The sequence below is a fragment of the Mustela lutreola genome, chromosome 10 (assembly GCF_030435805.1).
Source record: "Mustela lutreola isolate mMusLut2 chromosome 10, mMusLut2.pri, whole genome shotgun sequence".
Lineage (NCBI taxonomy): Eukaryota > Metazoa > Chordata > Mammalia > Carnivora > Mustelidae > Mustela > Mustela lutreola.
In genome coordinates this window covers 95276789-95294647 of record NC_081299.1, presented here as the reverse complement: position 1 = coordinate 95294647, position 17859 = coordinate 95276789, and the positions used below count along the sequence as shown (strand labels likewise).

Genomic DNA, 17859 nt, shown 5'->3' with positions numbered 1-17859 from the left:
CAGGTATCAGTCAGAGCCCAGTATTTGTATGTGTCCTTCCCTAACCCCTTAGAGTAACTACTTGGGACTTAAATAATGAGTTGCTTGGGTTGGTGGACTAGTTAACCCCAGAAATCATGGCCAATTACTGATTATGAAACTAAATAACAATCCATTATGTGCTTTGGTGCTTTGCGAGTTTAGCTCAGCTAAAAATCACCTGAAACTGGGCTAGTTTGAAGGGGAATATGGACAAAATATTTGTAAGTAAACCTTCCATGCTTCACCCTTGCCAAATGTGAGGTCTGTCATCACAATAACCCTGAGTAAAAATACTGGGATTTGTAGTTATGTGATTACTGGGTTTGGGGTAAGATGGGAAGAAAGCCTTCACTGCTCCTGACCATAACTTCTTGGAAGGTAATAGGGTGGGTGGGTGTGTGGAAACACTTAAGTTCTTCCCAGAGATAAACTTCACAAAAAGTTGTGATGGCTTAGAGAAAGGAGGGGTGAGGTGGTAGGAACTAAGTTTGCCTAGCTCTTTTCCTCCTGAACTCAGGAATGGTGGAAAGGAAAGCAGTGGAGATGAGAACCCAAGGAATTGTCTGTTTCAAGGTGGTTAAAATGACCGCAAAGAAGGAAACCCTAGTTTTTGAAAAACCACATTATCTTACTGTAAAAAAAAAAAAAAAAGTTGGTTTGGATTCATGTCTGTGTGGATGAGAGTAATCACATCTATTAATGATTGCCACCAAGACATTTGCAAATTTGATCAAAATCACCAGCCCAGGTAGGAATGACTGTCCCAGTTTGGGTTGAATTATCTGTGTACAGTGAGCAAAAAAGGTGGTTTAAAATAGAAAGTGACTCCCCAATGAGAAATGCGATAGCCCATGTGGTTCAGTAAGTCCTGGACAAGGGGAGAGTTTCAGTAGTGTGAGCATGGACTCGACCGGTGACGGTTGGGAATGGGCTCATTTTACTTGGCTTAAACCTACAGGGATTTATATTGCATTTAATTTCACTGGTTCAGAGGTCTAATGCTGGAGTCAATCCATTTCCCCATCTTCATTGTTCTTACTCTGAAACCCATCATCCTGACCCATGATTGTCCACTGCTGACCTTCAGTCATTGCAGTTACAGGCTCACCTTTCAGGTGGCACCCGGAGCGAAATGCTGAGGGAAGCTCGGTGTGTTTTCAGGTGGCACCAGACACTGCTCTGATTCCCACGGTGTCTCCTGCTCCACAGGACAGCAGGAGGCCAGTTCTTTAATAGTCATATGAACATTACTTGCTGATTCTCCCATCACATTAGAGCAGCAAAATCATCCCAATAGTACTATCGTTATTAATTTATTACAATACTCTGAATTGCCTCAGTTTTTAAACAGCGTCTATGAAATCAGGGATGTGGGGGAAATACACACTTTTTAAATACGTGTTAATATGTTAAAAATCCCTACACAGAACCAAAAATCTCATATCACATATTGGAAAACACTGCTCTAGCTCACTTTTTTTTTTTTTTTTTTTTTTTTTTAAGTAAACCTACCACAAGGGGGGCTCAGATTCACAATCCTGAGGTCAAGAGTTGCACACTCTACCAACTGAGCTAGCCAGGCAACCCTGTACTATTTTAAAGATGTAAAATGGGTTTGTACCAATCTAGTCAACACTCTTTGGGCCCTTAGATTCAACTAACTGATTTTATTCAAGTCATATTTGTTTAGTTTATCCACATGTGTATCACCAAAGATTTGGCCAAATGCTCTCTTAAAAGCGAGGTGTTTCGGCTCCACCATCTTGCTTTCATCTAGTTGAGTGTTGTAAAATACAGGAGGCGATGCACTGCTGTAGGTGTTTTTTCCATAAGCCAACTAGAAGACATTAATAAATGTCTTCTCCCTCGTGAGAACAGGCTAAGCACTAGGGAGGAGTATTCTCAAGTATCCGGGTGGGTGTGTAAAATATATAACAATGGTGGTATTTTTTGAGAACAGACAGAGTGACATGGTGCAGTGACTTCGAACATAGCCCTCATTCAGTATTTACTATTCATCATCTGCTGCTATACACATGAGGGTTACAGTTGCCATCCTTGGCATGGTCATTGCTGAACGAAGCAGAGGTCACTCCTGGGTGTCCATTGTTTCACTGCAGTGTTCTTTTCATCCTCAGTCATCATAAGGCATGGGATGGTTAGGTCTGAGATCCAGCCTTACCCACTGCAGCAGAATAGGATCCTGGAGGACTGACCCAAGTACAGATGAAGATGATCCAGACTGGCAGGCAAATTTAGCTCTGTCCAGGAGACAGCTTTCAGAACTAGTGCTTCTGGCAGGAGTCAGGATGGAAGGGCACAAATCTCGTGGGAAATCTAAGTGATATGGAATCTGGGGGACAGAAGGGGCCTGAGGAGAGGCTTAGAAGTAGAGACAGGCAGGCATTCACTTCAAGGGGGGACTTGAAAGATAACCAGCAAGGGCCCCAGGAGGCAAGACTGAGTCAGCATCCAGGCCTGAGGAACAACTGTAGTGTCTATAGTTTACAGAATAGGAAGAGAAATGAATACACAGACCTCTTAACAAGAACTAGGTGACTCAGGCTAGGAATTGGGAAGGAAGAACATGGTCATCAGCATTAGAAACCACACCAGTGGTAACGTAACCAGTGGTTCAAGTTGTTGCCTGGCCTGATCCAGTGTTGCTCTCAGGAAGCTTAATTATCTCCTGATTCAGGTCACTCAGGCCAAGGAATGGAGTATGGCATTGAGCATGTAAGTGGCCCCAGTGATGGTGCAGGGTAAGAACTGGATCTCAAGTGTGTTAAGCAACAAAACTCGTGTTTTCCCCTTTCCCCCTATCCAAGAGAGATGGGAGAGACAAATACTTCTTTAAGATGGAGACCTAACACTAACTTTTGGGGGTGTGATCAGTCTGTTCACTAGACTAGAAGCTCCGTGAGAGCAGAAATGGTGTCAGGCTCACCATTGTACCCAAAGTGCCTAGCAGGGCCTGGTGCATGTTCAATGAATATTTGCTGAATATTTAAAGGAAGACAAGGATGGATGAAAAAATGGAGACACAGTCTCTTTAAGGTGGGTTATTCCATCAGGCTTGCCTGGAGTTTTACAGAAATACCCTTTGCCTAAACATTCTATATCATTTAAGGTTTTTGTTCCACGATACCCAAGCAATCTTCTGATTCAAGATTTAAGATTTTGATTTCTTCATACTGGATGGGATTCAAATTCAATCACTAGTACTTGTGTTTCCATGTGTCATTTTTAAAAAAGATTTTATTTATTTATTTGACAGAGATTACAAGTAGACAGAGAGGCAGGCAGAGAGATGAAGGGAAGCAGGCCCCCGTGTCATTTATTATATTGACATCTGGTTAGTACCTCAGTGACATGTGGACCAGGTGAACTATCGGTTTCTGAGAAGATGGGTATCTAATCTGGTCTTCCACGATTGAGCTTTAGACCCTGACAGAGGATCTCTGTAGCAGGAAGAGAAGACCGATATATCATAAAAGCATCTGGCTACAGATCTATATTGTTTATCTCTCATATTGTTGTTGTATTTTTAAACATTGATTCTTAGGTATCCAGAATTATATTCCTTATGTTCCTTAAGTTCTCAGCACTGGCTTATATACTGGATCAAACATTGTTCACTCACACAAAGATTCATATTTTTGTCTTTTCTTAAGGAATTGAGAGGTTAGGATGCCTGGGTAACTCAGTAAAACGTCTGCCTTGGGCTCAGGTCATGATCCCAGAGTCCTGGGATCAAGTCCCACATTGGGCTCCTCAGTCAGCGGGGAGCCTCCTTCTCCCTCTGCCTGCCATTCTCCCTGCTTGTGTGCTCACTCTCTCTCTCTCTCTCTGACAACAGAAGGAAGGAAGGAGGAAAGAAATTGAGGGATCTTCCAACATGGGATCTATTTCACTACATGGCCACCATTAGTGGCTACTTGGAGTGCTGTCCCTGTTGATACCAATCTCTGTTGTCTCCTGACCAAGGGGTTTCATGTTATTTCGTGTGTATCATTGGGCTTGAACTCTTGTTGTTATAATAAAGTGGAGAGGGCTATTATATTGTGTCCACTTCACCCAGGCATTTGTGTCACCTGCCTGGTGGGTGTCAGTGTGTGAGTTTGAGAACCTCACTCTGTGGGGGTGTGGGCGCAACTCTTTCCGCATCCTTAGTGACATCGACCATTCACTGAGCCCTTATTACATGCAAAGTCCTGAGCTAACAGTTTTTCATACATTATCTTTTTAATTCCTATAAAACCTTATGAGGTGAATATGGGGTATTACTTCCATCTTACAAGCGTGGAAGCTGAAGCCCAAAGATCGAAATAATATCCACGATTATAAACTTCTAACTGATAACACTGAGATTCAAACCTTGGCCTGCCTAGGTCCAAAGCTGGGACTTTTCAACTTTTCATTACATTGCTACCCTAACCAATAACCTGATAACACTGGGATTACTGCCTCCATACAGTGTTTACTCCTCTTCATACTCAATCCCTGGGGGGCAAATCCCAGGAACAGGGCTGAGCACTGCCCTGACCTCGCCATGGCCCTTGGCAGACACCCACTGCATGCCAGTGTCAGACCGAGCTATCACTTTGCAAGCTCTGAGAGCTACAGCTCGACTGGAGAGGGAGGATGGGAGGTGCGGGGTCACTGTGTCTCGGGCAGCAGCCCATTAATCACTGCCCCTGGCTTTGTGTGTGTGTGCAGCTGGGCTATGCCAGCACTGTCCCAGAGCTCTTATAAAGGGGCTCGAGCCCTAAGCTCACAGCTCTCAGACCTCTGAGATGGGCAGACTGTTGCTGTGGATTGGTGAGTGTGGCAGGTCCCAGCCCCCACAATATTAGTCCAGGAGATACCAGGCTTCCTACGTTTGTCACCTCTTGAGTGCCTGAGGAGCAGCCAGAGGCTCGGGGTTGGGTTAGATGGAGGTGGGATGGGACACAGTGAAGGGCTGGAAGGGCCCAGGCAGGAGTGATCGGAGCAGTGGTTCTCCAATCCAGCTACCCATTAAGTATCTTTACGCCCCGTTCCACGTTGGACCAGTGATACCAGAATCTCTAGAGGAGGAGCCAGAACATTACTACATTTTATACTTACAGCCAGGGGGAGAATCACTGGCCTAGAGCTTTTGCTGGGACTTCTAAGTCATCGTTGTCCCCATGCTAATCAGCATGTGTGAATCGATGTGGTGTTTGTTGGGGTGAATAGGAGCTTCGATAGATCTGGCAACAATGGCTCAACTTAGAGAAGAGGAAGCCAGTGAACGCAGCGTGTCTCCATGTGTGTGTCAGTGTCTGGCTATGGGCCCCAGTCCGTGGGTGCCCTGGAGGACCGGAGTGGGGCTGGGGCATGTCACTTGGGGAGAGCATGGGAATTTGAGTGTGATTCCATCCTTTGTTTCCTGCAGGCCTGGTTCTTGTGCTGAAACAGCACGATGGTAAGGACATTGTGTCATCTCCAGAGCTTCTCCGGCTGAGAAGTTCTCTGTGTGGAGTGTCCCCTGCAGATCCTCCCTGTCCTGGTTCCTGTGTCCCAGATCATTGATCTGCTGCAGTTCAGTGGAGGATTTTCAGTCCTGGCCATTTGTGTTGCTCTGTGTGCCAGGATGAGGATCCATTCTGATCAGGACTGCATAAAGCACTCTTTTCCTCCTGGGGCCTCAGCAGTAGGGGTGGGGGTGGGGGCAGACCTCAGGGTTGCTTTGGGCTGCGTTTGCATGGGGGTCGGGGTATTCTGGTGGCCAGGCCTCCCGGGCTGTGGTCACAGCGGTCAGCGGGAGCCAAGCTCCATACCCTCCCTTGGTCTCTGCCAGCTAACACATGTCCTCCCTTGCCAGGCGCTGCCTACAAACTGGTGTGTTATTTCACCAGCTGGGCACAGGGTCGCGCCAGCCCTGCCTCCGTCTTGCCCCAGGACCTGGACCCCTTTCTCTGTACGCACCTGATATTTGCCTTTGCCTCAATGAACAACAATCAGATTGTTGCTAAGGATCCCCAGGATGAGAAAACTACGTATGCAGAGTTCAACAAACTCAAGCAGAGGTGTGTTCATTGGCATGTGGGGATCATTTTTTCAGGAGGTCCTAGCCTCCTCTCAAGTGGGCCTTGGGAGCATCCCCGCCTGAGAACTCCCTGTTGAATAACACCCCAAGCTCATTCTTTCCTCCTTGCCCTTGTGAGGCCTTTGTTGCCTCTGCCTGGTAACCCCCAACTCACCCTTCAAGCCAGTGGGGCGGAGTTCATGTACTCATGCTGCTGGAGTGCTTCAAGGAGAGCCTGCCCATCACAAATGCTAGGGTCTTTATTACCATTTGTCACCTGCACCCCCTAGCCAATAAGCCCCACCCCCCCAAGGTAAGGAGCAGGGTCTCCAATATGTTTGTATACCAGTGGCTGGGGGAGTGCCTTGGACACAGCGGGTGCTCATTAAGTGCTTGCTTAACTATTCCTCCCCACAACTCCTGGGTTCTCTCCCTGTCCAAGAGGAGGTCTGTCTCTGTGTGAATGATTATAGACAGCCAAGGTAAAAATTTTTGTCACTTGATCACAGGCTCCCTGAGAGCAGGGAGCTTGTCTGTCTCACTCTCTGTCGTATCTCAGTCAAGCACCTAAAGCCCTCAACCGCGCATAGTAATTGCTCAATAAGTACTTGTCACCTAAGAAAATGGAAAAGAAACATTTCAGATTACTTCTTTCTTCTTCTTTATGTGGGAGCATCCTGGGGATGAGGGGGGGTTTTGTGGAATTTGGACAAGCCTGGGGGGAACCTGGGTTGTGATGACCCCTGGTTTGATTGTTCTCCCCTCTTTTCCCTCCTTTTCTTCCCTGTGCTTTGCTCTGCTCTCCTCTCCCTCCCTCCACCTGCCTTCCTCTTTCACTTCTCCACCCTCCCCCTCTACTTTGTACTGTTCCCCAGGGACCCACTGCAGTGGGGTCCCAGGTTACCTCCATTTATCCCCCATCACAGGAACGGGGAGCTGAGAACACTGCTGTCCATTGGTGGGTGGAATTTCGGCACTACCAGGTGAGACTGGAGCCCCCTCCCCGCTGTTTGAATTCCTCCAACGCAGGTATTTAGCCCCGCCCCGCCCCGTGCTGGGAGGGGCTTCTGAGAAGGGTGGACCCGCCTTCCTTTCCTCCAGCCACAGCTGTGTGGCCTCCGCGGGGCAAGAACCAAAGGGCTTTGTGGAGGTTGCGGTTCTGCAGAAAGCCCTCCTTCCCCGCCTCACCACGGGTCTCCTGCAGGTTCACCACTATGCTGTCCACATTATCCAACCGGGGAAGGTTTATTGGTTCGGTTATATCCCTCCTGAGGAGACATAAGTTTGACGGTCTGGACCTCTTCTTCCTGTACCCTGGACTGAGAGGCAGCCCCAAGAGTGACCGGTGGACTTTCTTCCTCTTAATTGAAGTAAGGCCAAGTCCGGCGGGCTCCAGGATCCAGCAATGATTCTATTTTTATCATATCTGGGCTCATGGCGCAGGAGGAGCACAAGGCCAGGGGCAAGGGCAGGAGAATGGTGGTAGAACATTCTTTTACTACCATCATCTTATAAGTGTCAGGCGAAGGAGCAGGAGTCTTGTGGCTCTTCCTCTTGGTCACAGCCAGGTCCTACTGCAGCAGGCCAGCCCAAGTGACGCCTCCTTTCGGCAGCGGCCGGGTCTCCCTCAGGCCCACAGTCTGCAGCCGGTGCTCCTGACCCTGCCGGCCACGCCTCTACCCCTCCCTCTATTAAGTCAGCTATCGTGGTGGCTCGAGGCCACCTCCCTCGCGAGCCTGGGGGAAGGGCCCGTGTCTGGCTCCCCTCTGTGTCCTCGAGCCTGGCTCGAGGGGCTCTGTAAATAGTTTAACCGTCTGATACTTTCTTTTCCTGACGGTGCGGACGCCGCGTCCGCGTCTTTCTTGGTAGGAGCTCCTGTCTGCCTTCCGGCAGGAGGCGATACTCACGGCGCGTCCCAGGCTGCTGCTCTCTGCCGCCGTCTCTGGGGACCCACAGACCATCCGGACGGCTTATGACGTGCGCCCTCTAGGAGGGTGAGTGCGTGCTGCCTGGCGGGGCAGGACGTGGGAGGCAAGGAGGCAGCGCTCGCTCACAACCGCCGCACCGCCCCCGCACTGCCCCTGAGTTCTCGCAAGGTGCTGGTGGGGGAGGGGGCATCCAGCTGAGGGACAAGGGTGGGGACAAAGGTTAGCTCAGCTCCACATAGCCCGGGCTTGCTTTAGGAGATCAGAGGTGGAGTGTAGAATCAGTCCCAACCATCACGTCCTCTTGGGTAGTGCGTTCCGCAAAGCCTTTTGCTGGGTCTCACAGGCGAAGCATCCCGTGGGCCCGGCCTCTGCCGTCCCAGGGGACAGCTGTAGACATACGCTCTGCCGCCCATGGCTGGCCTCAGAGGCAAATGAAAAATCACCCATCGCCACACATAACAAAAATAGGAAAGCCCAGCCAGGCCCAGCTCTCCTAGCACCCGTCTTTGTGCAAGTTACAAAGCAGAGCAAAGAATAGCTCATAACTGACTTTTTTCTTTTTTAAAGATTTTACTTATTTGTCAGGAGAGCTAGAGAGCAGCAGGGGGAGTGGCAGGCAGAGAGGGAGAAGCAAACTCCCCGCTGAGCAGGGAGCCTGACCCTGGGCTTAATCCCTGGACCCAGGGATCAGGACCCAAGCAGAAGGCAGTCACTTAACCCATGAACCACCAGGCGTCACTCAGAACTCACTCTTTCTGGACATGCCAGCTCTGGGCTAATTTCTCAAACCTCAAGAATGGAGTATTTTACAGAGGAGGAGCTGAGGCCCGTGCAGAAGGAAAGAGAGGATGGGGTGTTTCTGTGTGTGATGACACCAGAGAGCTGGGTTTCAGTGTGGGGGCCAGGGGGAGAGACCCCGTGCGGCACAGAGTTTGTCAGCAGTGGTGTGGGTAGCCGGCAGGATTGAGGGAGGCTGACCCTCAGGCAGCTGGGTGACCGCAGCAAGTTAGTGAGCCTGTCAGAGTCACACCATCTTCAGCTCTAAAATGGAGACCACTGTGACACTGAGGCCATTGACCAGGTTAAAATTAAATGATGGAATCCTTGTACACCTTTACGCCTGTGACCTGGTAAGTGCTTACTGACACTTGTTCATTCTGAAAGTGTTCTGGAAGACTTGGTTTCCTTGGCGCCTCGAATGGTGGGAGGACAGATGCTCTTTAGCTGCTGTGGGCAGTACTGCCTTCCTCATGACATTTACACAACCTGTTAGTACTTGCGTCAGGCATGAGTGTGTTTCCTTCTGAAAAATTTTAAAAAGATTTTATTTATTTATTTGAGAGAGTGAGCGAGTGTGAGCATGAGCATGGGAGGAGGGGCAGAGGGAGTGGAAACAGTCTACCCCCTGAGCTGGGAGCCCAACACAGGACTCGATCCCAGGACTGTGGGATCATGACCTGAGCCGAAGGCAGATGCTTAACCAACTGAACCACCCAGGCGCCCCACAAATGTGTTTTCATGTCCGACTCCTGCCTACTTCCCTGGAAGCCCTCGGGATGACCCGGGTTCTGAGGCATGGCTGTCCCTGACCAGCAGTTTGCTGCAGCAGCTCATCTCAAGTAGATGACACAGAAGGGCGGGCAGCCTGGGCTGAGATGGGAGGGCAGCTTGGGTGGCCAGGGCACAGTTAGCTGGCTAGTCCCATGGTTGATCTGACTTGAAAATCTCGTTAGCCCAATCTGCTTATCTCCTCCTCTTGGCCTCCACAGACTCCTGGATTTCATCAGTGTCTTGTCTTATGACTTTCATGGAGGCTGGGAAAAGCTCACAGGGCACAACAGCCCCCTGTACTCTCTGTCTGGAGACCCCAGCTCTTCGGTAAGGAAAGACCTCAAGGGGCCCAGATGCCTTCCCTGAGCCCAGGGCATCGGCCCTCAGTAACACGGAGGGGTTTGTGTTCTATCTACCTGCAGGCGTATGCCATGAATTACTGGCGAAAGCTGGGGGCGCCCCCAGAGAAGCTCCTCATGGGCTTCCCCACCTATGGGCGTACCTTTCGCCTCCTTAAAGCCTCTAAGAATGGACTGCAGGCTGAAGCCGTGGGACCTGCATCTCCAGGAAAGTACACCAAGCAATCTGGCTTCCTGGCTTATTATGAGGTGACAGAAATAGGGACATCTATCTGTTAGGGCTTCTCCATCCTCTAACAGGACAAGAGCAAGGTCAGCAGGGCAGAGGCAAGGGTGAGGACTGGAGACAGGACAAACAAGTGGTTTACCAGTGCAGGAGAAATCCACTATCAGAGATACTTCCTTTTTCTTCAGGGAAAGGTATCTGAGTCCTTTGTAGGGGATAAGGGGGCTCAGTCAAGTCCAAGTGCAGGGTTGGCCCTTGAAAGAATCTTAACTGTTACGCAAGTCAACCCTGACTTATGACTATCTGGCCTAAATAAAAATAATATCTGAAATATATATAATTTCAAACATTTGCAAAAGTAAAAGAATAGTGTAACCCCCCACCCCAACTCCCACCTACCCCTCCCCAGCTTCAATCACTAAGCTCTCCTGGCCAATCTTGTTTCATTTTCACTCCCTGATTCCCTTCCCTCCTACTACTGGATTCTTTAGAAGCAATTCAAGACTTTCCTTCCTACAGATTCTTTCTTCTTCCCCCAGTTCCATTCCCTTATTCTCTGTCTCAACAAAGCTTTCTACTGAGTGGAAGGAAGAGACATGGACCCAAGGGGATATGAATATGAGGGAGGACAATAAGAGAAACAGGGGGTGTGGCTTAGGGATCTGGAAAGGTCTCATGGAGCAGAGCTTTGGAGCACAGGAAGAATCCTGATGCGCAGGAATGACAAGAGGAAGGGGCCTCCCAGGCAGAGGACAGCAGGTGCTGGGGCACATGGTGTATGTGGGTGCCTTAGGTAGGAGTGAAGGCACAGGGTCTCCCCAGTCTTTGCTCTCTGCTGGCTGGCTGGAGAGGTTTTCCTGCTAAGCCAGTGAAGGTTTTCCTACAAGTGATAGCATAGTGGAAATAATATTCTTGAACAACATTACAGCCAAAAAGATGTTGACGGAACCTTTAAAGAACCAAAGAGAGGAAGAAAGGAAAGAAAAAAAGCCTGGGACATGAGCTTCTACAACGGACTGGAACACTTCGACTTATCTGTGGCGTAGGGTTTCCAGTACAAGCCCGGGCACCTAGTAGTCACTGGGATGGTCGAGTGATTGTAATTACCCAGTTCTCCCTACCTTTGAGAACTTTAAATTTATTGGAGGTTCACAAGCTAGTGTGATAACTACCGAGACTGGGCCCTTCAGGCTGATTTCTAATGAAGAGAAATTGTTTATGATAAATGAAGAGAAATTGTTTATGGTAACTCTTTGGAAGAGATCCGGGTTTGGTCAGGTGGGATAGGTTACTGTTTGTATTAGCATTGACGTTATTTAGCCAAGACCTGATTTGGTTTCTAAGGATGTTAGCCATTCCTTGGTTCTGTCTCCCTTTCCATCATGGACATTAGAGAAAGGAACATGTTCTAGTAGGAATTTGTTCAGGAAAGAGAAGGTCCTCTGTGAGTGGCTTCCTGCTACCTCTTTGGTCCGCCTCTTCATACTCCCTGGGGAGGGGCCCTTGGTTTCTTCACCACTGGGAAAAGAGCAGCGTGCCTGCTGGCATTTCTCCCCATGGCTCTTCCCAGAACTAACCTGGTGATCCTCCGGGCAGGTTTGCTCCTTTCTCCAGAGAGCGACAAAGCACTGGATTGATTTTCAGCATGTCCCCTACGCCTACAAGGGGAAGGAGTGGGTTGGCTATGATGATGCCATCAGCTTCAGTCACAAGGTAAGACCTTGGTCCTTTCTTGTTCCGGCATATAGTTTTCTTCTGGCTCCCATGAGACTCTTATCTGTACAATGTGTGTGTGTGTGTGCGCGTGCGCGCGCTCATGTGCACATATGTACACGCATGCGTGTGTGCATGTACTGGTTGGAGGATAAAAAGGTGAGGGTGGCTGGATCAGGTGAGTCTCAGGTACCTGACCAACCTGGGGTTTCCTAATCCCGTCTATTCAACCCTCTCCTTTTGAAGAGAAAGAATTTTGGTTTTGAGGGGAGAAATGACTTCTTTCGGTTTACACAGATTTTTGGCAACAGTTTCTTCTTTTCTGTTTGGACCAGATAATTTCATAACAGACAAACAGCAATACAAGGTAGACCATGCTAAGCGTTCCATGGGTAGCACTGATATGTGGGGTAGGAGAGTCTGGGAGGGCCTCCTGACAGAGGTGAGCAGCAGGGGGAAATAAGGACATGGGGAGAGGTTCAGTGGGCACTGAAAGCTCATTCAAAGTAGGTTCAAAGAATTTGGGGGGGGGCAGAGAATTTTTGTTAAGTGTAAGAGAAGGTGGTGAAGTGCAGGCCGGTTTATAGAGGGACTTGAATCCTGGTGAAGGTGTTTGGCCCACTTCTTGCAGGTATTTTAAGACAAAATCAGGTTTCTGACCAGGCATATGATCTGTAAGTTTGAAGCCTTTAGAACCTAACTCTGATCACCCCCTCGCCCCATGCAAGGGATGTTGAAGGGAAGTGAGCCCGGTGGGTTTCCATAGTGAATTACAACAGAGATGACATGCCTTTGGTGATTTCCAAACCTGCCCGTGTTTTGGAATCATCTGAGACTTGACAAATATAGAAATTCGTGGTTCCATCCCTGAGTATTTAGCAGGTCTTAAAAAGAATTTGGAAACTGTTCTTAGTATGTCCCCATGGGATTCTGGCATTCTGAAAGCACTGGGGAATGCAGAGGTGTGCAGGGAAGATAGTGAGGGCGTGGACCAGGTGGTTGGAAGAGGAGGTAATTTTTGAATAAGAAATGATCAGGACTTGGCAACTGCCTGGATATCAGGGTTTATTAGATGTTCCAGTCTCTGGAAGAGATTATGCTGAGTGAAATAAGTCAAGCAGAGAGAGTCAATTATCATATGGTTTCACTTATTTGTGGAGCATAACAAATAGCATAGAGGATATGGGGAGATGGAGAGGAGAAGGGAGTTGAGGGAAATTGGAAGGGGAGGTGAACCATGAGAGACTATGGACTCTGAAAAACAACCTGAGGGTCTTGAAGGGGCGGGGTGTGGGAGGTTGGGGGAACTAGGTGGTGGGTATTGGAGAGGGCATGGATTGCATGGAGCATTGGGTGTGGTGCAAAAACAATGAATACTGTTACGCTGAAAAGAAATTTAAAAAAAAAAAAAGAAGTTCTAGTCTCCTCTATTATGGGTGATGTAGTGTAGAAGTAACAGGTGTCAGCTGTTCTTTGGGGGAAGTTTGGGGTAGGAAGCATCAGAGAAGGGCAGCATTCATGAAGATCCACCATAAGCTCCCCTGTGCCTATCACTGGGTGAAGCCTGCTGCAGGGAGAGAGGTAGAGAGAATGGCTTTCAGCCTCTAGGATCTTACTCTGGTTTGGGACCAGAAGACACACACACAGAAAAATTCAATGACTCAGTGGAATTACCCAGTTGGATGGAATTAAGAATATGATCCGCAGGACACGGGAGAAGTAATTGACCTACGTATGCTGGGGGAGGACCCAGGCCAGCCAGGATGGTGTCCTTGCTTTGAGGGGCTGTTACCATGCCTTGTAAAACTAGAGGGGGGCAGAACCCTGTGTGAGGCTGATTAAGGGATTTCATCCCAGAATCCCAGAGCTGAAAGAAACCTGAGAGATCATCATTGGGAGAGAATTATCCCTGGATTTCTCAGTGTTCCTGCGCGGTCTGGGCCCTCTGAGCAAAGGAAGCAGACGAGCTCTAATGAAAATAGGAAGCTGCCTCTCCCTCTCCCTCAGAGCCTTTGCTACGGTCCCAGATGTAGAGGTCCCCTCCTCAGAGAGGGCTCGTCTACGTTCCAGTGAGGCTCTCCCTCTCTCTGGATGACAGTCTGATTTGCTGGCTGTCCTCGATGAGCTCATGAGTTCAGGAGCCTGTGCTGACACCTTCCTGCATGTGGACGTGACTATCTGGCCTTTGCCATGTTATTCTCTGGGCAACTGGTGCACGAGGACCAAGGTCTAGGTGCTCTTCCAACTCTTCTGTTGCAGCGAGCATCACTGGTCTGTTCTCTGAACCAGAGATCCTGTGCGTGCACATGTACACATAAAGCTGGCAGGCTAATTTGTTCATTTGTAAGCAGGATAAAAACCCGGAGTCTTCATAGTTTCAGCTGAGCTCTAATTGGGTCCCTCCTCCTTCTTATTCTACATTTGGGGAAAGCAAATCCCAGAAAGGAGGCCAAAGTGATTTGGCCAAGTCATGCAGCTATGCAGAGGTGATAGAGTCTGTCTTTTCCATCAACCCTGATAGAGAACACAAGCAAAGAAGTAATAGGACCCGGATTGGAGTCTAAACCCTGCCTTCTAGTTATAGCTGAGGTTTTAGAAATCATGGACAAAAGCCTTTATTTTCTTATCTGTGAAGGTAGTTTCTCTCTTCTTTATAACATCATTGTGAGATAAGCTACATGGAAGTGATTCTAAAATAATATAGCAACATCTATTTAGAATGATGATAATGTTGATTAGCCATGGGATCTTGGAGAAACAGTTTTAAATATTTATGAACATTTACTTGGTGCAAGGTATTGCTCCAAATATTTTACAGGTAGGAACTCTTTTTTTTAAAATCTATTTTTAAAATTGTGGCAAAATATGCATGACATAAAATTTGCCATTTAACCCATTTTTAGGCATCCAGTTCAGTACCACTAAGCGCATTCATATTATTGTTTAACTATCACCACCTAACATCTCCAGAACTTTCTCATCTTTTCAGCCGCTGGTAATCCCTACTCTGCTTTCTGTTTATATACAAGTGACAACTCCGAGGACCCTCTGTGAGTGGAGTCATACAGTAGTTGTTCTTTCGTGATGGCTTCTTTCACTCAGTATAATGTCTTTGAGCTCCATCCTTGCTATAGTGTGTACTTGTAGGAATTCTTTGGCCCCTAAACATGTTGGAAATTTTACTATCCTTTTTCACAAGTGAGTCAACTGAAACACATAAGGTTTTTTGTTGTTGTTGTTGCTGTTTTTAAATATTTATTTATTTGAGAGAGAGAGAGAGAGAGAGAGAGTATGAGAGAGAGAGAGAGAGAGTGCATAAATAGAGGGGAGGGATGGAGGGAGAGGGAGAAACAGACTCCCCTCTGAGCAGGGAGCCTGATGTGGGGCTTGATCCCAGGACCCTGGGATTATGACCTGAGCTGTAGGCAGTCGCTTAACCGACTGAGCCACCCTGGTGCCCAAAGGCACTAAGGTTTGTGTGACCTTTTCAAGATCCCTCAGCTAGGAAGTGGTTAGAGGCTGGATTCAAACACTGACTCTCTTGCTCCTGTGGTGTTTCCTGAGGGTCTGTCTTCAGTGTTTAGCCATTGTACCCAGTCAGGTGGTTGCCCAGCATAGCAGGTTGATTGACTACTACTTTTTCAGGCAATGTTCATAAAGAGAGAGAATTTTGGGGGAGCCATGGTGTGGACGTTGGACCTGGATGACACCAAGGGTGCTTTCTGTGGCACTGGCCCTTTCCCCCTTGTCAGCAAGTTGAATAGTCTCCTGCTGCAGAATGGTGAGTAGCTATTGCCTGGAACTGGGGTTAGAAGTTGTGTAACTAGGCTCTGGCTGGGTCCCTTCTGTTAGATCTGAAGGCTTTGGTGAGGCAGCATGACTTCAAAGGAAGAGAATAAGTTCTGATGTCAGGCCAGTCCATTTTCTTGGTTTAGAGGTGTGCTCCAAGTGACCCCTCTGAGCTTTGGTTTCCCTATCTGTAAAACAGGAATGATCCTTATACTCACAACATTATTACAAGAATGAAAAGAAATGAAGAATGAAAACTACGGGCTCATAGTTAGTGTTCAACATATGCTAGTTTATTTCTCTCTTGCCTCCTCCTGTTTTCATGGGACAAGGGCCAGAAAAGAAAGTCAGATTTCTTTTGCCATCTCATTGATAGTAGAGACTGCCCCAGTGTTTAGGAGATGGAACCTGGCATGCTAGAGCTGAAACATTCTTTGAGTTGGTTTACCCATCATTTTATACACCAAGAAACTGGGGCTCAGAAAGCTAACTAGTCAGGCTAACTAGTGGCCCTGCTAGTCAGGGCCAAAGATAGGACTCCAACCCAGTTCTTTACAAAATGCTGCCTAGAGTGGCCTCCTTGCCCCTTGACATTGTTCCTGGTGTCTCCTACAATGGGGGACACAAGAGGTTTCTGTTATTAGGACTTGGGGCAGCAAGGTCTTGTTGAATTCACAATCAGAGAGGTCAAAGTGAGGTGAGGTCTTAAGCATAAAAGACTGGCAGGCTCCCTAGGGTCATTCACCAGAAATCTAGTAAATGTGCTGAGTCCCCATGTGTGTCTGGGGTCACATTAACGTGATGAAGTCAAGGAGCAGGTATTCCATATGGTGGGATTTTATCTATGCCCTCAAGTGGGTATATTATAAAATCCTTCAACTCTGGATTTTGGGAGCATGTACTTCTGTTGTAGTCCTGCCAGTAATTAATAGGATGGGAAGGAAGCAGTAGGAGTCTCATCCTGTTCTGATGATTTTCTCTAGAGTCCAGCTCAACTCCTTCACCAAAATTTTGGTTCTCAACTGCTATGACTTCTCCAAGAACTGGCCCTGAAAGGCCAGCTATAACCAAAGCTTGGACCGCTGATATGAGGATTTCATTCCCAGGAGGAAAGTCTCTGGCCGCTAATAACCATGGAAAGTTTCAAAATATGACTACAAGAAACAGAGGTGGGACTGTGACCCCTACAAGGGAAACTGAGCCCTTTGGAAGTTTCACTGTAACTCTGGAAGGGAATATTGAGACCTTTAGAGAAACCATGACCAACGGAGAGACGACTATGATTCCTAATTATTTTTGGACCTCTGGAAGAACCATGCCCCGTGGAAAGAGGGCTATAGACTCTGAGATGATGACTATCCCCTCTGGAAAGATGACAGTCATTCCTGATAGGCAGACCAAGACCCTTAGAGAAGAGAGTTTGATTTCTGAGGTGGACACTGATCCCCTGTTGGATTATGTTGTTCCTCACATGGAAGCTGAAAGCAGGAGGTCATCCTCTGGTCCTGTCATCTAGCCCCAGGACACATTCCTCTTGCTTTTGACAATCCCTGTATTCCCATTACGGAAACAATTCCTCTGTCAATCTTATGACCCTTCCAACAAGTGCTCTCTCTCTAAGAAAAGAAAACCCAGAAAATTCTGCTGTGGGTCAAGGAGCCTAGGCTCTGTTGAAGGCAGAAGCTGGGAAAAGCCCTTGTCTTTTCTTGTAGGGAGCTGCTTTTACCCAGACATTCATAAACCCTTCATGGGTATGAGCAAACCCCAATATCAGTGAGATCATCTCTTTTTCTGTTGAATAAACTGGAAACACAAGAATCCATCTGAGTTTTCTGGAGTTCTTTTCTTGAAATGACCTGTACAATGCAATTGTCAGCTTCTGCCTTTCAAGTTCACTTTCCCCTACAGCTTTTTTTTTTGGAAAGAGGAAATTTGTGTCTAGTCAGTACCAGTTTTTTTCAATGTGGATTATGTGTTTCCCTCTCTGCCTTGCACAACTACTCCCCTCATGGGTGGTCAGAGACAGGATCTCTCCCAGCACAGTTTCCCATAATCCTCTTTTTGACTCCAGTATAACATCTGCTCCCATGAATATATTAGAACTACTCTTGCCAATGTCCCTGGTGATACACATGCTGCTCATTGCAGTGACCAAAGCCCTGTTCCTACTTTCCTTGAGACAGCAGCAGCATTGACACACTTGGTCACTTTGTCCTCCTT

At 47.8% G+C, this 17859-nt stretch overlaps 1 protein-coding gene across 1 annotated transcript; it reads left to right on the top strand.

Moving 5' to 3' along the window:
* The first annotated feature begins 91 nt into the window (after window positions 1–91).
* Window positions 92–17461, top strand: OVGP1 (oviductal glycoprotein 1). The gene is given in 12 exon segments (XM_059134896.1): window positions 92–5470; window positions 5870–6074; window positions 7000–7056; window positions 7278–7443; window positions 7943–8067; window positions 9771–9879; window positions 9975–10160; window positions 11734–11850; window positions 15496–15631; window positions 16623–17150; window positions 17153–17197; window positions 17200–17461. Coding segments are annotated over 11 exon segments (1653 nt in total). The 5' UTR covers window positions 92–5470; window positions 5870–5994; the 3' UTR covers window positions 17304–17461.
* Window positions 17462–17859: the final 398 nt, after the last annotated feature.